General features: G+C 44.1%; 1 protein-coding gene across 2 annotated transcripts in view; it reads left to right on the forward strand.

Moving 5' to 3' along the window:
• DOCK1 (dedicator of cytokinesis 1) overlaps positions 1-22,965 on the forward strand; it is a 558,093-nt gene that overhangs the window by 439,290 nt on the left and 95,838 nt on the right. For both annotated transcript variants that reach the window (XM_065408426.1, XM_065408427.1), the window contains 3 exons: positions 18,693-18,778; positions 18,950-19,106; positions 22,548-22,588. In XM_065408426.1, the coding sequence (XP_065264498.1) occupies positions 18,693-18,778; positions 18,950-19,106; positions 22,548-22,588 (284 nt within the window). The remainder of the gene's footprint in view (positions 1-18,692; positions 18,779-18,949; positions 19,107-22,547; positions 22,589-22,965) is intronic.

Raw genomic sequence — 22,965 nt, forward strand, 5'->3', positions numbered from 1 at the left:
ATGTGTCACACTGGTCATCATGGCCATTAAGAAATATATGTGGAGATAATGTGTAAGGAGTTGTGTGTATACTGAAAACTATGTTCTTAAGTCCTTGTAGCTAAACACAGGTTGCTCAGAGGTAGCATGCATTGAGACAGACTTCTCCAGACAGGAGGTGGGAGACACTTATCCCCCTGGTTGATGAATGTGTATTGTGTATCTTACAATGGAAGTCTATTGTCGTATTGAGTCAAAGCTAATGAATACACTGCAGGAAAACACACAAACAATAGGGATTATCCTGTCTGAGTAAAGACAATGCATTTTAGAAGAATAATTAAGGGTATGGCGGTACACCTGGCATCATTCATTTTGGAAGACAAGCTACTAGTGGACTTGATTTTATGAAAGGAGGATCTCAGCCATCTTGGTTGAAAACTCTAGGAAAAGGACTTTGGGGTGCGCTAACCTGTAGGAGACAGGATAATGTCTTGTGAGTTAAGTTTAGGCTCTAAAAAGTTTCTTAAAATTTTGTTTTGCATGTAACCATTTGTTTCCAGTATTCGTTCTTGCTATCATTTGAATGTGTGTTCTTTGATAATAAACGTATTCCTGTTTTCATTATAAATATATCTTGAGTATTGCATGTTAAGCAGTGTGATGATCTTGAGTTGAGTCTAGTCATCTGGTGAGTACTAATCCTTTGGGAGCAGAGAATATGAGAGTTCTGTGAGTGTTCAGTTGATAAGGGGATGGGCGCTTCAGAGGGACACTTGGGGTCAGGAAGGAATTTGCCCCCAGGTCAGATTGGCAGAGACCCTGGGGGTTTTCGCCTTCCTCTGCAAGCATGCAGCACGGGTCACACAGGTTTAACCTAGTGTAAATGGTGGATTCTCTGTAACTTGAAGTCTTTAAATCATGATTTGATGACTTCAGTAACTCAGCCAGAGGTTAGGGGGCCTATTACAGGAGTGGGTGGGTGAGGTTCTGTGACCTGCAATGCGCAGGTCAGATTAGAAAGATGATCATGATGGTTCCTTCTGACCTTAGAGTCTATGGGTATGTCTACACTACGAGAGTAGTTCGATTTTACTTAAATCGAATATGTGGAATCGATATTGCAAAGTCGAACGTGTGTGTCCACACTAAGGACAGTAATTCGACTTTGTGAGTCCACACTAACGGGGAAAGCGTCGACATTGGAAGCGGTGCACTGTGGGCAGCTATCCCACAGTTCCCGCAGTCCCCGCTGCCCATTGGAATTCTGGGTCGAGCCCCCAATGCCTTCTGGGGAAAAAAATGTGTCGAGGGTGGTTTTGGGTAACTGTCGTCATCCAACCGTCACTCCCGCCCTCCCTCCCTGAAAGCGCCGGCGGGAAATCAGTTCGCGCACTTTTCTGGTCAGTGACAGCGCGGACGCCACAGCACTGCGAGCATGGAGCCCGCTGTGACCATCGCTGAGTTGTGGCCGTTGTCAACGCCTCGCAGCTTATCATCCACCTTTCCCAGAGGCAGATGCAGATAAATCAGGCGAGGAGGCTACGGCACCGCGGTGAGGGCCTGAAGTCTGAGAGTAGCACAGACCTGTCAGAAAGCACGGGACCCAGCACCGAGGACATCACGGTGGCAATGGGTCATGTGGATGTTGTGGAACGGCGATTCTGGGCCCGGGAAACAAGCACGGACTGGTGGGACCGCATAGTGCTGCAGGTCTGGGATGAATCCCAGTGGCTGCGAAACTTTCGCATGCGGAAGGGGACTTTCCTTGAACTTTGTGAGTTGCTGTCCCCTGCCCTGAAGCGCAATGACACCCGGATGCGAGCAGCCCTGACTGTCCAGAAGCGAGTGGCCATAGCCCTCTGGAAGCTTGCAACGCCAGACAGCTACCGGTCAGTCGCGAACCACTTTGGCGTGGGCAAATCTACCGTGGGGGTTGTTGTGATGCAAATAGCCAACGCAATCGTTGAGGTACTGCTCTCAAAGGTAGTGACCCTGGGAAACGCGCAGGCCATCATAGATGGCTTCGCCGCGATGGGATTCCCAAACTGCGGTGGGGCTATAGATGGAACTCACATCCCTATCCTAGGACCGGACCACCAGGCCATCCAGTACATCAACCGAAAGGGCTACTTTTCAATGGTGCTGCAAGCACTGGTGGACCATAGGGGACGTTTTACAAACATCAACGTCGGATGGCCGGGCAAGGTTCATGACGCTTGTGTTTTCAGGAACTCAGGTCTGTTTAGACGGCTGCAGGAAGGTATTTACTTCCCGGACCACAAAATAAGTCTTGGGGATGTGGAGATGCCTATAGTCATCCTCGGGGACCCAGCCTACCCGCTAATGCCCTGGCTCATGAAGCCCTATACTGGCGCCCTGGACACTGAAAAAGAACTCTTCAACTACCGGCTGAGCAAGTGCAGAATGGTGGTGGAGTGTGCTTTTGGCCGTCTCAAGGGGAGATGGAGAAGCTTACTGACTCGCTGTGATCTCAGCGAAACCAATATCCCCATTGTTATTGCAGCTTGCTGTGTGCTCCACAATCTCTGTGAGAGCAAGGGGGAGACCTTTATGGTGGGGTGGGAGGTTGAGGCAAGTAGCCTGGCTTCTGATTACGCCCAGCCAGACAGCCGGGCGATTAGAAGAGCCCAGCGGGACGCGCTGTGCATCCGGGAGGCTTTGAAAGCTAGGTTCCTGAGTGAGCAGGGTAACCAGTGACTTTTCAGTTTGTGTACAGAGAAGCTGAATCTGCCCCCGTTTCTTTACCCACTAAATGTTCAGTATCCTCTCTAGTTACATACCCCGTTCCCCCCCTTCCAACACACGTTTAAAAATAAAATCACTTGAATTTTGTTAATGAACACCGTTTTCTTTATTACTGTTTTCGTGGGAAAGTGTTGAACCTGGGACGCAGACTGTGGTGGGGAGCGGGTGTAGTGTAGTGATGCAAATGACGTTTCCAAACTCCAGGAATGACAGGCTCCGCAGTGGTGGACTGGTGGTTTCAACGGACCCTACCACCCCTCCTGTTCGGGACTCTGTGTGTGGGGGGGCTATGTGACTTTGTGGCAGGGGGAGGACGGTTACAGATCCCCTGCTGCGTGGCTCTGTGATCCAGGATAAGGACCGCTGCATAAGATCTGTAACTGCCCTCCCCCGCCACAAAGTCACAGAGCACCCCCCACACAACACTAAAACCACCTCCCAGAATGACCAGGGTAACTAGTGACTGCAATGTGTGTGTGCCCTGCTGCTGAACCTGCCCCCGCCTCTGTACCCTGGTAAAGGTGACTGTTCTGTCCAATTACCAACCCCCTTCCCCCCCTTCAGACAGACTCTCCTCTAAAGAACATGATGGAAACAGTAATTAACAGAAACGTATTTTTTATTAGCAACTATACATGAAACTGGGGGGTGAAACTTGGACAGGGGCTTGGGTGAGGCGGGAAGGAAAGGACTTGTCAAATTTTGGGGAATGAGAGCCTTCTAGTAGTAGAGCAGTCTGCAGGGGTGGAGTGAGAGTTTTCACGGACTCTGCCGCCCCTCCTTCTTTGGACTTTGGGTGAGGGGGGTATGGGACTTGGTGGCGGGGGAGGGCGGTTAGAGATAGACTGCAGCGGGGCTCTGTCCTCCTGCCTCCGGTCCTGCAGAACATCCACAAGGCGCCGGAGCGTGTCCGTTTGCTCCCTCATTAGTCCAAGCAGCGTTTGAGTCGCCTGCTGGTCTTCCTGCCGCCACCTCTCCTCCCGTTCCATGTGTGAACGGTGCATTTGGGACAAGTTCTCCCTCCACTGGGTCTGCTGTGCTGCCTGGGCTCGGGAGCAGCCCATAAGTTCCGAGAACATGTCCTCCCGTGTCCTCTTCTTCCTACGCCTAATCTGCGCTAGCCTCTGGGAGTGTGATGCCAGGCTGGGTTGGGAGACAGTCGCAGCTGTGGGAATGGGAAAAAAGGAGTGAATTCCTCAGAAAGATAAATTTCGTTGTGAACAAAGAACATAGTCTTTCTCTGTAAAGAAGACCATGCACAGCACCTATCACATGCGCACTCAGGACAAGGTCGAATTTTCGGCCTTCGCATTCAGTGCCTGGGGTCTTGCAGTGCAGATCAGAGAAGCGGGGCAGGACACCGGAATTTGTGTAGCAGGCCGACATGGTAAGCCGTAGACTTGTGGCTGCTTAAAACTTTAATAGTTGCACTGGCCTCCTTTCACATTGAAAGCAATGTCAGTCCCTGCTGCCAGCAATCCGGCAAGCATGAGCTCTGCCCCTGTCCCACCCCCTTGCGGCTGTCCCAGGGAAAGATCCCTGTATGCTGCCCCTCTCCCGCCTCCACCGCGTGGCTGTAAACCGCCGGTTACAGTTCTGTAAAGGAACAGGCAAGCAGTCCCAATACTAACATTCCCCTACCTAATTCAAAGCAGGTCACCATGAGCGACATCACCCTGATGAGGATCTCAGACACGGAAAAACAAAGAATGCTTCGGGAAAGCCTGCAAAGACCAGGGCCGTATGCCGCCATGCTCTGCAGGGCAATGATCCCGGAGTACTTGCTTGTCTCCTGGCGCGGAAATGTCTGCTATTACAGAGGACCCAATAAGGCCGCTCTCCCCAGGAACCTGATGCAAAGGCTTTCCAATTACCTCCAGGAGAGCTTCGTGGAGATGTCCATTGAGGACTTCAGCTCTATCCCCGGACATATAGACCGCATTTTACTGTAGCTGCACTGGCAGGGACTAAACAGTAGAGCGGCTTGGGCAGAACAATCATGCAAAACCGGACATTGTTAGATTTTTTTTCAATAGTTGCACCGCCCAGGACTGAAACGTTAAGCGCCTAGGGCACACTAATCATGAGAAACCCATTGTTAATATTGTTAATATTCCTGTTCTGTTAAAAATAAATGTTTAGATGTTTAAAACACTTACTGGATGATCCTTCCCCTGATTCTGTGTCCGGGTTAACGGCTGGGGACGGTTGGTAGGGGATCTCTGTAAGGGTGATGAAGAGATCCTGGCTGTCGGGGAAATCAGCGTTGTAAGCGCTGTCGACTGCCTCGTCCTCCTCATCTCCTTCCTCATCTTCCCCATCCGCTAACATGTCCGAGGAACCGGCCGTTGACAATATCCCATCCTCAGAGTCCACGGTCAGTGGTGGGGTAGTGGTGGCGGCCGCACCTAGGATGGAATGCAGTGCCTCGTAGAAACGGGATGTCTGTGGCTGGGATCCGGAGCGTCCGTTTGCCACTTTGGTCTTCTGGTAGCCTTGTCTCAGCTCCTTGATTTTCACGTGGCACTGCGTTGCATCCCGGCTGTATCCTCTCTCTGCCATGGCTTTAGAGATCTTCTCGTAGATCTTTGCATTCCGTCTTTTGGAGCGCAGCTCGGAAAGCACGGACTCATCGCCCCACACAACGATCAGATACAAGACTTCCCGATCAGTCCATGCTGGGGCCCTCTTTCTATTCTGAGATTGCACGGCCATCTCTGCTGGAGAGCTCTGCATCGTTGCCAGTGCTGCTGAGCTCGCCACGATGTCCAAACAGGAAATGAGATTCAAACTGCCCAGACAGGAAAAGGAATTCAAATTTTCCCGGGGCTTTTCCTGTGTGGCTGGTCAGAGCATCCGAGCTCGGACTGCTGTCCAGAGCGTCAACAGAGTGGTGCACTGTGGGATAGCTCCCGGAGCTATTAGCGTCGATTTCCATCCACACCTAGCCTAATTCGACATGGCCATGTCGAATTTAGCGCTACTCCCCTCGTTGGGGAGGAGTACAGAAGTCGAATTTAAGAGACCTCTATGTCGAACTAAATAGCTTCGTGGTGTGGACGGGTGCAGGGTTAATTCGATGTAACGGCGCTAAATTCGACATAAACGCCTAGTGTAGACCAGGCCTATGAGGACTCAGGAGTTGGTGTGTGCCTATCACTGACCTGTACAGAGATAGCAAGGCCTGGAAGGTGGTGCTTGTGTTGCCAGAAGCTGATGGAGTCAGGGAGCTGATTCACAGCAGGCACAGACAAGACTTCCTCCACTAAGAGCAGGTGGAAGTGACTCTGGATACCCTGGGGAAGCATCACAATGAGTAAGCCCAATTGTAGCCTGGTTACAAATACTAAATTTTGTTTTTCATCTATTTGGTACAATTACAGATAAGTTCGTTTTCTATAACGTTTAAGTGGCTGTAATATGTTCAGTGTAAATGGGTTTTAACTCTTATTTTTTGTTGAAACTTGTTTTTCACAAAGCAAGTGAAACCTTTCTTTATGCTACAAATGGAATACAAAGGCAGATGTTTTAATTCTGCACTGTCACTCAAAAAAAGAGGCTATCTACTGAGCTAAATTAGATTAAGAAATTTTGAACATAGTAGGAAAGAAAATAGGAAGCCAAAAATTAACAGTGTAGTGTATTGTTTTAGTCTCTCTCGTAATTATGATGGTCTTTACCATGATTTTGACATCAAAATAATGTCTCATATACTGTATATGAGTACTGTATCCTCTGGGGCAGAGGTGGAAATCTTCCTGCAACCATGTGAAATCTTGGCCTGCCATCTTCAGTGTTTGAGAGATTAGTGCAGTGATAGCAAACAATATCTTGACAGCACTCACTCTCTTTGTACCTTCGGTCTGTTCTTTGAAACCATATTTTAAATGGGAAATATGTGAGTATGCATTAGAGGCAAGTATCTTTGAGATCAAAGTATTGTTTTTATATGAGAAAACGTGAAGATTAGCAGTACTTTCAATATTGAGCAAAAGAACTTAGATTCCTGTGGCCCAGGTCCTCAGCTGGTGTAAATCAGCACAGTTTCATGGAAGTCAGTGGAGGTATGGCAATTTATGTCAGCTGGGGATCTGTCCCTATGAATTTGGCAATGTGTTCTGAATCAAAATGGACAACATTTTTTGACCAAAACTTTTTGGGGTAAAAAATGCAGCTGTAGCGACGACACTGAAACATTTCATGAATTTGTGTTGATTTTGCTAAATTCTTTCAATTGGGAGGAAAAAACTAAAAGAAAAAAATTAAATATTCATTTTTAAAATTAAATATTTTGATTTTTTACTTGAAACAACTTTCGTTTGAAATTTCCTTTTTTTTAAATTGTTTTTAATTGTAAAATGTTTTAAAATATACTCAAAATCCTAACCAGATGTTTCATTTTGAAAACATTTTATTTGACCTGATGCTATTTTTTTTCCAACTTTCTGATTCACAAAAAAAACTTAGAATAAATTTTTGGTTTGACCTGACTTATCAGAGTTTCCAGCAAACTATAAATCCTTTATTTGCCCAGCTCTAGTTCTGAAGCTCTAAGTTTGTTTTTAACCATTTGTTCATTTAAATTGAGGTTTGTGTTTCTTGTCTGGCTATACCGAAAGAAGGACAGGAGACATTTGACATGGGTTTAATCAGGCCGCAACTTTATTATTAGATGTCTGGGACTACCCGGCAGATAAAAGTGTACAGTGCAGGTAACCCCATGTTTATTCTGTAATTCCCTGGAGGGCTTTCGCCAGCACCCCCTCTTTTTCATCCTGCTTCAGACTGCTCTGTGTAAAAGGGAGGCTTCAGGCCCAGGGCTGCCCCTTTTAAGCCCTGCATTCCTAGGGGATGATTCAGCAACCACACTGACCCCTTTTGCAACAGTTTTCATCTTCGCCCCTCCATAAAGCACTGTTCCCTTCACTCAGCCAGCCAGCCAAATATGCCCCCCACCCCCTGCTTAAAGGTGCAGGGTGGTCATTGGATGGGAACCAATCTAATTCTGTGCAGGACTTATTTTTCATAAGTTAGTATTCATAACAAGCTTCTAACATATCTGTAGCCAAAAGAAATGAATGCCTACAAGGAATGAGTTAAACATATAAAACATGACTAGCTGTATTAATTTTCAGTTGCATTGCAATGAAAGAGGAACTTTTGATCAGTATTTTGATTCAATTCAATTTCAATAATCAGTTTTTATATTTATCTCTGATATTATTGCAGTAATAAGTAACGTACGGTGTAGTATGTTAACGTTGTGTGTAACTTTGCCATAATAAAAAGTAACAAAATAAAAACCTGAAGTGCTCAATGAGATACCAGTTACACAGTCTCATGTCAGATGCTTACTTTTGTTACTTGTTGTTTTTTTATTTGTGTAACTATATGGATCATGAACTATATAAGGATGGCATAGTTTAATTTATGGCCCTATATTTCTTTGCATAGAATAGTCTGGTGATTTTAATAGATGAACAACTTAAATATTTAATGTAAACTTTCTTCCCTTTTTGAGAAGAAATATGCCTCATGCTTAAACCACAGATGTTTTGGATTTTAGATAGAAATATTCCATATATTTATATCCTTGTGTCACAACAACTTGCTTCATTATGAATACAACATTATCATAACATACACAGAAGCACTAAACCCCTTGTACAGTACATTCAGAATGCATATTTATATCTAACAGAAAATATCCAATCTGTCCGTTCATAGTTTCACGTATAAATGCTAGAGATCTATACTTTGCAAGGCACATCACTGTGTTCACATCTGTGTGCTGGTGTTAAAAACCAGCATTTAAGCAAGACCTTAGACTATATTTGGCATAGAATGTGACATAGCCACATTGTTTAATCAGTGAGTATGAGTTTTAAAATACCCCTGTCTAACTTCAACTTTCGGTACGTGTGTGCCACCTTATACCTCACCAAAAAGATTCTTTCATGTTCAACATCCAACTCAGTAGGTTGGTCCTCTAATTAGATTGCACCCCAAAGGGGCTGAAAGGCAATTGCATATGGCCAGTAGAGAATTCCCTCGAGGTAGAGGAAGTTCTCACTGGTACAGCTACACAGCAGCCAGACCCTTTGCCTCTTTCCCCTCCACCAAGATGTCTGGGTGTTGCAGAGCCCTGCACTGCCTTGGCACTATTCCACTAGCGCAGAGTGCATTCAGGGCCTTAAGCCAGTGTTGGGGCTGACTCTGGCCTGGAGAAGAAGGCAGCCAGCTCCAGCTCCCTAATGCTTTCTTAAGCTGAGCAGACCGAGGTTTTCCTGTCTTGTCATGCAGACCATTGCTGGTTTGCTGTTTACTGTTTATGGTGAGTAACCTGCTCCCAATAACAAAAAGAGATTTATGCATTGTGAGAAAGGTAGTCATACTTTCTTCAAGAAATATTACCAGTCTTACTCTGTGTGTGTGTATGTGTGTGTGTGTGTGCGCGCGCGCGCGCATTATGTACATGCAACTGCCAGTTATTGTTCTGCTTTGCTTGCAAAGAGAACTTAGAATTGAATGGTTGGCTGCTGTTTAACTAATCTGCCAGAAATCCAATTATCTAACCTTATTAGTCACATCAGCAAGGGTTTAAATTGGCTCCACTTCCCCAGCAGATGTGTAAACCTATAATGTGTGGGAAGAATATAGATTTTTCACAGAATTGTAATACTAGAACATGTGGCCTATATTATTAACAGGCAACTCACACCAAATCTACTTTTATTTCAGTATCTATTGTTCTTATCTGGTGAAAACAGCCTTAGACAGCATGACTGTATTTACTCTTACTGTACTTGCAGTCTTGAGAAAGAACAGAAGATCCGTAAAATTGTGCTCTGTCTTTAATGAACTAAGTTATACGTTCCCAAATCGTGATATGTGGAGATCTGGGCAGACAAGTAATGCTGCCCACTTCCTCTCTCTCATCTTTTCTGTGCAGCTCCAGCTAGGACACACCACAAAACAAGGAGCATGGAATTGCCACTAAGGTCCACTGAGGCTTCCCAATAGAAGAAGCTGCCTCCTTTTCTCTTCTGCTTCCTTCCATCAGTGCACTCCACACTTTCAAAGACCAGAGGGAATGTCAGAGGCAGAGAAAGATAGCGAGGAGAATCACTTTGACTATCAGAGTCCCAATCCCAGTCAGGTAGTGGTGATAGGTCATGTGTAGCTGCAGGAGGGAAGGTGGTCCATGAGATGACCATATTACTAAAGGTGGCCCATACCATGAAAAGTTTAGGCACCACTGGTCTACAACCTTCACTGCACCACCTGATTTCTCTCTGTCTCACCTTTCTTGGACCCTTCCCATTAATTTTCTTGCTCCTCTTTGCACACACAAAGCTTTAGCTCTCATTCCCTGGACCCATCCCATTGCTTTCCCCTCTCACCTCACTTCTGCTCATCTCCTTGATCTGCTTTCTCTAACTCCAGCCTTATCTCTCCGAAGTTGAGAATGAGAGTCATATTGGGAATGGGGGATGCGAGGTGGGAGAAGGAACATTGGAGAATGCATTCTGAAGATCAGTGACAGTTTCCATCAGCAGAGGAGTGAGGTAGGCTGGCACCATGTGCAAGATAGGACCCACATCCAGATCTGCTGCTAGAAATCCTCTCTGAAATTGCATGTAAACACCCCAATGTGACCCACAAACAATTGAGAAAAGAGACAATCAGAATTGTTTCACTGGGGAGCTAGTTAGTTCCTAAGGGTTAAAATAGTGTAATTAATGTTAGATGAATCGGTCTGGATTAAAATAATAACAGACTTGTAGCTTCATTCAAAACATGAACCGAACAAAAGAGAGAACTTTTTTGAGGCTCTAGTTCAATTTTTGTTTGATTGTTTGTTTTATATGTCTTTGCACCTTTCTGTGCTTCCTGGTGTGGGCCAGAACAGAAGCAAACATAATATATTGATGTGTGTGGACTTTCCATCTAGGTTTACACCAAGGAGAATTCTGTAGAAAAAGCTTAATCATGTGAGATTTCCAAACCAGACCTCGGCAAGTAGAATCCTTGGGTACTTAGCTGAACCAGTATTCTGAACTTTTTGTGGTTCACCCATTGCTAATGATGATTAATTTTCCAATTTCTGTGCTCATGTTAAAAGTTTGACATGAAAATAATAGTGTTATAGTAAAGCTATATCGTCTTATCATCTTTCCATTTTAAGATTATATAAATTATCCAGTGTATGGTGTACAAAATAAATATACACACAAGGAGCCCACAGTTGCCAACTTTCACATGGTAAATAAGCACCCCGACTTTCACAATAAGCCAAAAATCAAGCTGATCCCATTTCAAAACAAGGCCAAAACAAGCCAATCGCTAAGAACCCCAACATTCTATGTGACTAGATCCCCCCAGCATGCAGTCTGGGACTGTGGTGGGCCCTCTGTGCACCTCTGACTCTCCCCTCCCCCCCGCCCCTGTTTGCCAGAGCTGATCAAAAAAAAAGAAGCTACAAGCCAAACAAGCTACAAGCAAAAAACTAGCCAACAAGCAACTCACAAGCTAATTAAGCCAAAAACAAGCCCAATTTCTGCGTTTTTTTCACGGGTTTGGCATGTCTAAAGGAGGCTTGCTAACTTAATAGGAATAAAATCAGATTTTACATTTATTAGTAAGCTATCTGAATTTCAATTTAACAGTCTGATCTTCCTAGCTAAGGAAACAAAGTTGTATAAATGCAGCAGTAAATTTGTAGAGCACCTTTCATGAAGCCACATCTCAAGGCATTTTACAAAGTCATGAGCAAAATATTAAACTTAGATTCACCGCTGGGCTCCACATCAATAAATCACAGGTGCATATAAGGAGCACCATTTCATTTAATTGACTTGGACAGTTTGATAATGTTAAGAGGTTAAAGAGTGATTTGATAATCAATATAAGCTTCAGCAAGAAATTAGTGTAAAGTTTTCAAAATAGTGAAAAATATTGGAACAAGACTCTATGGTACAGGTAGGAACTTGGTAGCAGAATTTTATTCCATTCTGAGCACCTAAATAACTTTAGTCAGATAAAAAAAAAAAAACAGAGTATTATAGTTATGTCCCTGGGCATACAACAAAAGATTCAGTTTGGGTCCAAGTGAGAACAGAATATCACACAAAATGTAAATGTTGAGATAAAGTACAGGGCCAACCCTTTAGCCCCGAGTCATATGAATAAAGGCAGTAGGAATGGAACCTGCAAAATATCCACAAAAATGACCTGGAAATCTCAGTCAAACAGGCTTTTTAATTCCCAAGCTGGCCCAAAATACCACAATATAGCCTTTCTTAGTAATATTTGGACACTGCTTCCTCTCTTCGTTCGAGCCAGGAAGAACAGAGTCAAATCCAAATATTATCACCACCTCTTTTTTTTTTTTTAAATCATTAACAGAACTTTTTGCAATTATTGTGTTGTTTTGGATGAAGGCCCAAATGAGGTTTTCATTTTATCACAACTACAAATGGGCACTAGCTGCATAGTTTGGGTCAGGATCCCAGCATTCCCCAGAATCAGGGCCGGCTCTGGCTTTTTTGCCGCCCCAGGGAAAAAAGCCTCCCGCTGCCCCCCGGGCTGAGCGCCGCGGGGAGGGCAGCGAGCCCGGCCGGGGCCCCGCTCTCCCCGACCGGACGGAGCGCCGGGGGAGGGCGGCGAGCCCGGCCGCGGCCCCGCTCTCCCCGGCTGGCCAGAGCGCCGGGGGAGGGTGGCGAGCCCGCCGCGGCTCCGCTCTCCCTGGCGGCCGGAGCGCCGGGAGGAGGGCGGCGAGCCCGGCCGGGGCCCCGCTCTCCCCGACCGGCCGAAGCGCCGGGAGGAGGGCGGCGAGCCCAGCCGCGGCCCCGCTCTCCCCGGCCGGCGGGAGCACCGGGGGGAGGGCGGCGAGCCCGGCCGCGGCCCCGCTCTCCCCGGCCGGCCGGAGTGCCGGGGGAGGGCGGCGAGCCCGCTGCGGCTCCGCTCTCCCCTGGTGAGCGCCGCCCCCCTGCAGGTGCCGCCCCAAGCACGTGCTTGGTAGGCTGGTGCCTGGAGCCGGCCCTGCCCAGAATTAATGGGTGTTTGGATAAGACTCATCTTTAATCCATACTGGTTCAAATTACCTTATTAAAATCCAAATTTGGAATTATAATAGTATAAAAGATCATTTTAACCTTGAACAGCCTTAATAGGTAGAATTAGCTTATTCACCAAGAGAGAAAAGAATCATTAACAAAAAATATAAGAAATTAGTCAAAAATAACTATTGCCTATTTTTTTTTCAAAATAGTTGCCATACTTCTTAAGGAACCTTCTTTCCATATTATTTCATATCTGTAAAATAATGCGCCACAGAATTTCTTCACTCTCCCTACAAAAATACCCCAAAGCGCTGAGCATAAAGAAATTAGATGTCCATTTCTGCCCTTTAAGGCTGAACAACAGAAATAAGAACGACCAGCATAGTATCCAGTAGCTGAGTGTCATTGGTGTAAGCATGAAAGTTCCAACAAGTTTGTTATGATATTAAAGCTAAGAGGTACAAATAAATACTGAAAAGTAATGGTCTAAGAAAAGAGCCCCACGGAACACCACGGCACATCTGTCCCATATCCACAGAAATTGGAATATACATTGATATAATGTAGCTATAAGCCAACTGATAGGCAGACATCACATAAGAATGGCCATACTGGGTCAGACCAGTGGTTCATCTAGCCCAGTATCCTGTCTTCTGACGGTGGCCAATGCCAGATGCTTCAAAGGGAATGAACAGAACAGGGCAATTTCAAGTGACGTCACATCTGTGTATATGGAAGTTTTAATATACCCATCTTATAGATGGGCAAACAGAGGCACAACAAGTTTGTGACTTGTCCAAGATCTTACAATGCTGCAGTGACATGGGCGATTACACGCCCCACAAACTCAACCCTCTTCCCAAAAGGCCCTAGGACTTTGTTCTGTAGCTTATCATAAGGGGTTTTCTAGGGATGAAGTATCAATGGCATTTAACATTCTCCTGACTTCTGATTTCTTTGAAAGACAGCTGATTGGCCCACACAGTGACATCAAGAAAAGGGGTAAGGTAGTAAAGGTCACTGAACACTAAAATCACCTTGTGGTAAGTGATTGGTCTTAGGTCCATCTGTGGAGATGGATATTGTAGGGGTATAACGAAAGAAGGAGCTGAAGCCACTTGACGTTTTCATTAAGGTTCATGCTAACCTTAGTACAAACTTAATGTGAAATCTTGTGTGTTTCTTTATTTGAACTTATTTCCTAGTTGCAGCTATCTGAGATACTCATTTGGCAAATGTGAGTTCACAAAATTAATGATATTTAAGGCAGCTTGACTGTACTAAAAAATAATAGGTTGGGCATCTGATCTTCATCCTTTGGCAGAAGGAAGCCATAAACCAGCGCTACCTGAGTAGTCTCTCCATACTGTTCCAAGGCCAAAAAACAAATTGATTCATGGTGTTAAAAAAGACCTGAGGATGCCACATATTGTGGGCATATCCTCCCTTCAGATGTCATGGTAGTCTTTCTCAAAAATGGCAGACTAAGCAAGGAAATAATTGGGTAGATGGTCTACATCAAGGGATGGTTTCTTGACTCAGAGATCTAGCAACCATTTTAAAATGAAGCTGACATCTTGACTACCTCCAAGGAAGAGTTAACAGTAATCTCCAGTAGTGGTCCCAACACCACCCTGCTGGCTTTCACAAACCAGGGGAAGGATATGGCTCTAACTCATAGGTCCTAACAAGTACATTCCCTAAACTTCCAGATACAACCTCCATGAGTATCACCAACTGGAACTTAAACACCACGAACTCAGCACTTGTTCCCTTAAGAATCAGTTCCACCAAACTAGAAGCAGACTGCTCAGTCTGAATCTGAGCAATTTTAATGCAAAATAATGTGAAAAATCTTCACTGCAAGAAACACTTGACTAACATCAGATGCAGTCTCCCTGAATAGTTAGTATAGGCAATGCCAGGGCATCATCCTTAATCAACAAATTTATGGCAACAATTTTATAAGCCTTGAATTTATCAACATGAACCCAGGACCACTATTGACACTGTAATCTTCTGTGAAAAGACCCTGAAAGTAATATTAAATAGTGTACTCTCAGCCTGTGCCTGGTATTTGATCTAAACCAGTCAGTTTCCTTCCAAATACCACAGCAAGGATCCAGGAAACAAGCCCTTCCACAATCATTCCCTTCTGCCACTCCCCACAGCGATTGCCATAACCCTAGTATACTCCAGCATTGTTCAGCCCACTCAGCCAACCTAAAGCGAGCATCAGAGGGATGTGCCACCATAGCTGGGTACCCAGACCGTAGTGTTAGGGTCTACAGAAGGAGCTAGAACTTATAGGAATTTGCATTTAGATGAAATGTGATTTGAATAATCTTGATGTCAACAAAATGTTGGAAATCCTGTATGTCAAGTGTAATCCTCCTCTTCTTATGAGTGATGGCAAACAAATACATAAATAAATAGAGATATACCTATCTCATAGAGCTAGAAGGGACCCTGAAAGGTCATTGAATCTAGCCCCCTGCCTTCACTAGCAGGGCCAAGTACTGATTTTGCCCCAGATCCCTAAGTGGCCCCCTCAAGGATTGAACTCACAACCCTGGGTTTAGCAGGCCAATGCTCAAACCACTGAGCTATCCCTCCCCCCTAGGTAAAGCACTCAGAGAGCTGATGCTGGCAGCAAATGTCATTTCTTCAGCTAGGTAGGGAAAGACCATTCTTTTTTGTGCCTCATTAGAGAACATGAAATTTGTGACTTTTGTTTTACTTAGTGGTTTAAATATTATTGGATTTGTCTTTGTACTACAGGGTTGGGCTTCATAATTTGTTTTTGCTTTTTTGAAGTGGTGGATTCCTTTTCTCATTTTCCTTTTATTTCTGAAATAATACTTGCAATGTATTAAGAGTCACTTTGTTTCAGCTAGGGCACAGAAGGGGAAATTTGAAATTCTCTACAACTTGTGTTTTAATTGTTTTTTATGGGCTTTTCATTTTTTAATATCTGGCCAAACAAAGCATTTAAAATGGTTGTAGTATGCACTATATCTTGGATATTCAGACAATTTTTAATACTGTATATATTGTATATTTATAGGCGGCGCTATCAGCACTACCTATAGTTAAGGTTGCCTGAGACATCCAATTATAAACCCCTGTTTTCAATTGCTTATAACTTTACCAAACTTTAAACATTTGGGCTGAAGTTTTCCAGATCTGCCTGTCTACCTCAGGCTGTGTGTGTGTGTGTTTGTTTGTTAAAGCTTCAGCAAAAATGATTCAGCCAATTTCAGAGAATGATATTAGGGAAACGTCCATTATTTTGCCCATGTTTTTTAAAATAAATCCAATAATCATTTTATCGAGAAGCGCTAGAGCCTCTGTGCTTTGAAACGTGGGCTTGATATTTGGTTGAGGGGTTTCCCTGGAGTCAGGGATGTGCCTTTTGCTGTTCCCTAAAAAGTTGCCTAAATTTGTCCAAGTTATAAGCTTTTGGAAAATCTCAGTTCACACATGCTCAGTGGAGACCTGTTGGGAGTTTGGCGGCTAAATGATCACTAAGATTCAGTCTGCACTGAGCATGTTCCATTCTAGGGGTTCAGGGGCTGAGCAGGACTTTCCTGCAATTGCTGTTTCTAGCTGTTGCTGCTCGCCACATTGCAGCACCAGCCACCAAACTCAGAGCAGGGAGATTGGCTCTCCTCTGCTCTCAGTGCTCCCCCTGCTTGTTCCCAGGCAGTATGGAGGAGGAAGCCACCTCACTTGAAAGCAGAGGGGACAGGATCCTTACTGGGGAAGGAAAATTGGGTCAAGGAACCTGGGAGAGTGAGCCTGGGTCTGGGAGTTGAAGGGGGACTGGGCCTCAGATGGGGAGACACAAACAATGCTAGGGATCTTTTGGAAGAGTTACTGCAGGCACATCCAGATGTTAAGAGCTTGAATCAAATAATTTGACTCTAAAGAGTGGATGTTTAGATCTCCTTTGTTGCTACTAAGCTGTTCACAGATACAGATTCCTGCCATCTGTAGGACTGCTAGGAGCAGGACAGATTCTCCCACACATTCTATTCAGCCAAATGGCCAGGATTTGTATGTGAATTCTGCTGGCCTGAGACTGGTGTGTTTCCAAACCACTCTTGATTATGGTTGCTTCAGGTGTGTGAGGAGCCATGAAAGTCTGCTAATGGAAGGCAGCCACACATATCCACTTTCTTGCCCACTACAGGATGTTTCTTCTCACCATCTCTTCCCATAGCTTTTCCTTGGTAAGCACTGACATCATTTGGCCCTTCCCATATTGGTCTCTCACAGATCATGTGCATGTTGCAGTTATTTAACTACTGAATGATTACTGTTGATGTGAGTTGATCTTTGTCCTTATGCAAATAGTTATCCTGATTGCTATATGTGGGAGTAGGAAGGAATTTTTCTTCGTGGCAGATTCACTACGTTTTGGGTGTAGGACATTTGATGAGGAAAATTTGTCCAGAGCTTAGACTTCATCTAAATCTTTTGCAAGTGATCTCTATATTACACTTGTTTAAAGTCATACTTGTTTTTGTCTCATTTTTATTGTCTCTTGTGGTAAAGGGATCTGTGTTTGCTTAATTATTTGTAATATATATGTCATTGCAATAGTAGAGTCTTAGGACTGAATTCTCAGTTATGGTAAGGCCCCTGTACGCTGCTCCGGCAGTATAAACAGGCCCTAAAGTAGGTGCAAATGTAATTTAGTCCCACTTTAAGGCCCCTGTTTGCTACAAGAGTGACATAAATGAGCCATGGTTTAACTGAGAATTAAGTTATTGGCGAATGGATAGTTTAAGTTAGACTAAGAATCTCAGGCTGAAGACAATTCTTTTTCATCAAAATATATTATTGTTTACTCTACTATTAAAGAGATGCAAAGTGTAGGGGGAAAATACATCTCTTTATATTTAAAACAATTGAGTACATTTTAGTTCTTGTGAAAGATATTGGATGGAGAGTCTTGGAGACTGAAGTCTTTCATTTAGCCACAGAATAGGTACAGCATGAGCAAGAGACAGTGCGTTTCATGACACTGCTCTACCAATGTACTCCCACTCTGACCTAATGGGACTACCTACAGCTGTGATAGGGTAGTTCAGTGTCATTGGCCCATTCAATTCTGGCCCTTCCGCCAACTGATACTAAATAGAATATATATTTCTGATGTGGATACCTGTACCCTAGATATTATAAGACAACGTCACTCATTCCATGTATGGTAGGTTGCCAGTCACCAATCCTGTGGTAATAACTTTAGTTTACTACCAACCTGGACCAGATTCAAAATTGCATGGCAACTAGAGGCAAAAGGCTTTGTACTACGTTAAAAATCCATGGAACTATCCAATCCACTATTAAAATAGTTAATATCCCTTTGAGTGCGTACTCTTATAACTTCTTAAATACAAATACTGATCTTAACCCATTCAAAAGAACTCTCTTCCCTTCAGGAATGATATTGAAACTGTCTATTAGGTGTGTTACAGTGTGAGCCAAAAAGAGATGTTAGGATGTTCATCCAGTTGAGTTGTATTTGTTGCTATTGTAATCACTGGAGGCGAAATTGTGTGTCCCGTTCTGTATGCTCCCCCAACACACACACTCCTTCTTGTCATCAGCCACCTTATTTAGATTTCCCTAATGCATATATTTAACCTTCATTTAACAACATGACCAATGGTTTCCTCAAATGAAAATCCTTATAGGGCAGCAGATCATAATGGATATCTGAGATTGCAGACTTTTAAAGTCAATCAGGCTTAAAAACAGTGGTTAAACATATCATAGAGATATCCAACCAATCTATGAGCCATTAATGCTACAGTAATAAAATGAAATATTTGCCATACTGATTATTTATGCTTGCTCTGTTTATTATAGTTTGAAAACGAAATCATCACAAAACTGGATCATGAAGTGGAAGGAGGCAGAGGAGATGAACAGTACAAAGTGTTATTTGACAAAATGTAAGTGTTGATTAGCAGTGGGATTTAAGTCAGAATATATTTAGACTACAATGAACTTTGTAGCCCAGAAATAATTAAAATCTGTTAATGGTGCAAAATATTTAAAATTACACCTTAGTTTAGTACCTCTTCTTGAATGTGTTTAACAAGGAGTGTGTAATTATTTTTCAGACTCTTGGAGCACTGCAGAAAACACAAATATCTTGCTAAAAATGGAGAAACTTTTGTCAAACTTGTTGTCCGTCTGATGGAAAGACTGCTGGATTACAGAACTATAATGCACGATGAAAACAAAGAAAATCGCATGAGCTGCACTGTCAATGTACTGGTGAGTGAGAAGAAATGAGTCGGCTAAATTTAGAATGGGTACTGAATTTTTAATTTTAATAGCAAGCTTCTGTTTGTTCTAAATGAAAGATCTTATGATTTTCACCCAGCTGTTAGGCTGATGAATCTGATTTAAAGAGGGGAGTTCTTGAAAAATATTGTTCAGCACGTTTACTTTTTCATTTTATTTTTTTTAAGGGAGAATTTAGAAAGGGAGTAATGTAGTCATCTTCAGCTCCTGTCAGTACAACCCATCTACCACATCATCATCTGTACAGTCAGATACCAGGATTGTCACCTGTGTGTTACTTTGAAGCCTAAAATATCTGTTGAGTCAGTGTGAAGTGATGGAAGCAGCTACAAGAATGGTTGAGAGCTCCTTTGGTTCAGAATATCACTGGGTTCTTCTTCAGGTGCTTGCTTATGTCAGTTCCATTGCAGGTGTGGGCGTACCCATGTGCGCGGCCATCTGAGATTTTTGTCTTAGCAGTATCCGTAGGGCTGGCTGTGGCGCCTCCTGGAGTGCTGCGCTCATGCCGCGGTATATCAGGCACCATCAGCCCTGTGCCCTCTGAGTTCCTTCTTACCGCCTGTGGTGGTCAGTCGGAGTGCCTCTGTCCCTTGCTTTGCAAGTGGCCAGTGGTTTCTTTCCAAGACATCAGAGCTAACTCAACCAATTACCAGCTTTATTCTGAAGCTAATTTGCATGAAACAATTTCATTGGTTGTATGAGGCAGACTGCACAGATGGTGGATTACTTGGCCCAGTTGCCACACCCATGTGACAGAATGGCACAGCATACAGATCTGTCAATTTAGAAATGACGATTTGCATTAGAGTTTGCTTTTCTTGTGTATATACAACAGAGACTGAGCACTTTATAACTGAGGAGGAGAGAACTCTTGAAGTTGCCACTGATCAGTGATCCAAGGAATGACTTAGATTGCTTGTGGAAGAGGCAGTATGCCATTCTGAGTAGAATTAGAGTGACAAGAGGCTGCCTGTTGGTAACTGACAAAGAAATTACAAAAATAAAGAGGCATTTGCGGTGGCTTTTAAGAAGATATAAAACAAGTTATAGTCATTTATAAAACTGGAAAAGTCTACTAGGAAAGAGGTTTATTTTTCCTTCCCGTCTTCATACCCTATGCTTGTTGTTTTTCCTTTAATGTCAACTCTGAGAATCCTTCTTAGTAAAACTTGTCATATCAGCTATATGGGAATCTAAATGTGCACTTGGGTGTCTCTCTAACCACATCTTGTCTTTCAGTTAATATACTCCTCTTTCTTCATCTATATAGAGACACATTTTTGAATGCTGAATTTTTGTTATACTGGATGTGATCTCAATATTTCAAATATTTGCATATGGTAAATTTTGTGGGGATTTATTGTCATTGAGCCAAATTGCCCTCAGATACTCCCACACAACACTCCCATTGAAGTCATTGGGAGATGCCTGCAAACATCTCAGGGCAGTACTTGGCTCATAGATTTTAAATCATATTTGATGACATGGTCTCATTTTAAAGATGTATTCAGCCATTGGGTTTAACATAATCTTTTCATCCTTAGTGCGCTTAGGGCGAAATTCATCCTTGTACAGAAGGCCAGCCTAACATCAATTCACCATTTAATTATTTCTTAAAACCTCAAAGTAGGGCTTAAATGGGACATAGGCCTTGCACTTACCCTTTGCCACAGGGATGAATTTAGTTCGTACTTACTAGAGGAAGGGTGGGCAAAGTGCGGGCCGGATCCGGCCCGTGAGCTGTTTTAAGCTGACCCGCTAGATCCCGCAGGGGAGCGGGGTCAGGGGCTACACTACGCGGCTCAGCCCCGTTCCGGTGCTCCAGCCAGGGCGCTGGGTCGGGGGTCGCACCATGCGGCTTCTGTGGCATGGCCGCGCTCCAGTGGCCCCCTCCAGTGCTCCAACGGAAGCTCCAGGGGCGGTGCCTGCAGATGGGGCAGCGTGCAGAGCTGCCTGGCCATGCCTCCACGTAGGAGCCGGAGAAGGGACACATGAATGCTGACAAAATTGGGGTTGGGGTGCGAGAGGGGGTGAGGGCTCTGGTTGGGGGTGCGGGCTCTGGCATGGGGCTGGTGATGAGGAGTTTGGGGTGTAGGAGGGTGCTCTGGGCTGGGACCAAGGTGTTCGGAGGGTGGGAGGGGGATCAGGGCTGGGGCAGAGGGTTGGGGCATGGGGAGAGGCTTAGGGGTGAACGCTCCGAGCGGCGCTTACCTCGAGCAGCTCCTGGAAGCAGTGCCATGTCCCTTCTCCGGCTCCTATGCGGAGGCGTGGCCAGGCAGCTCTGCACGCTGCCCCATCCACAGGTACCGCCCCTGCAGTTCTCATTGGAGCGCCGAAGGGGGTCATTGGAGCACGTAGGAGCCAGAAGAGGGCTATGCCACGGCTTCCAGCGCCCTGGCCGGAGCGCCAGAGTGGGGCGGAGCTGCGTGGTGCAGCCCCTGACCCACCACCCAGGCCGGAGCACCTGAGCGGGGCCGAGCTGCATGGTGCGGCCCCCCATTCCACTCCCCGGCTGGAGCTAGCGGGCCGGCTTAAAACAGCTCTTGGGCCAGATCCGGCCCACAGGCCATAGTTTGCCCACCCCTGTTCTACAGTCTCCTAGTCTCTGGCAGATTTTGCCTGTCAATCTTTCACTCCCAGGCAGCCTTACCTTACCTGCCCTTTTTCTGATGACTCCTTCTCAGTCTCTCCCCACTTAAATGGGATAGATGCCTTCTTTTAAACCCAGTTTAAGAGGCAGCTAATTAGTCACAGGTGCACTAGCCTTTTTCCTCTTAAAAGAACAGTGTCTCCCCGTGACAGTTGGGGGAAAAATTTGGTAAATCTTAGCATCTTTAATATCTTTCCTAATGTTTCATATCATACATTTCCAATATTTGCAGTACTTTATCTCTGTCTGTCTCAAGGCCAGAGGCATTCAGGCATTTCCTGCAGGAGGATGAGATGTGGTATATAAAAACCGAAAAAGGAACAATTTTAACTTTCTGTTTTTTAAGAAAATATTAGAATTCAAGAGTGAATGACTTATTACTCAAGGTTGAGAGTTTAAAAACCATAGTTCAACAGTTACTTTAAAATTATGTTTTTGTAGATAAACTACTTTCAGTTAAAATTTGGTAATGCTGTGTAACTTGCAAATGCCCGAAGTATATTTCTGCCAGTACTGTGATTCTGATTCACAACCTTTGCAGTGGAACGTAAGCTGTAAAATGTTATGCAATGAAACATCATCATGGTTTTAGATTTTATAGTTAAATAACTTACAGGCTTCTCTACCAGAGGCAAATTTCATTTTTCAGTTTTTGAGGTTGATATTATACACTTATGACTTTTAATTTAGTACGTATTCTATGTACATGGCACACTGCGAAATCAAAGTCTTTAAAACCGAATTATAATTTTATATTTCAGAATTTCTACAAAGAAATTGAAAGAGAAGAAATGTACATAAGGTGTGTATGCATGTCCTTTGACATATTTTTTCCAGCTCACTTTACTGTAATTGGAGAAAATGAATTGTCTACTAAGCTACTGATTTGGAGGGGGGGAAATGGCAGTAATGAGAGGCACATACCTGTACCGAGGCGTAAGCAGATTGAGTTTACAGAGAATAATAAGCATCAGTAATTAGGCTCATAAATTTTTTTAACCCTACTGCATCACCTTCACTTTCATTATTATAACCATTTAAATACATAAAGGTATTATGACCTACAGAAGAAAATAAGGCAAAAGAAAAGCAAGGAACTGATTGAATTTTATTTTCTGCCAACTTAAAAAATCTGCTGGAATAAAGATCGTTAATGAATATATGTCAAATGTTTATTTT

The sequence above is a fragment of the Emys orbicularis genome, chromosome 7 (assembly GCF_028017835.1).
Source record: "Emys orbicularis isolate rEmyOrb1 chromosome 7, rEmyOrb1.hap1, whole genome shotgun sequence".
Lineage (NCBI taxonomy): Eukaryota > Metazoa > Chordata > Testudines > Emydidae > Emys > Emys orbicularis.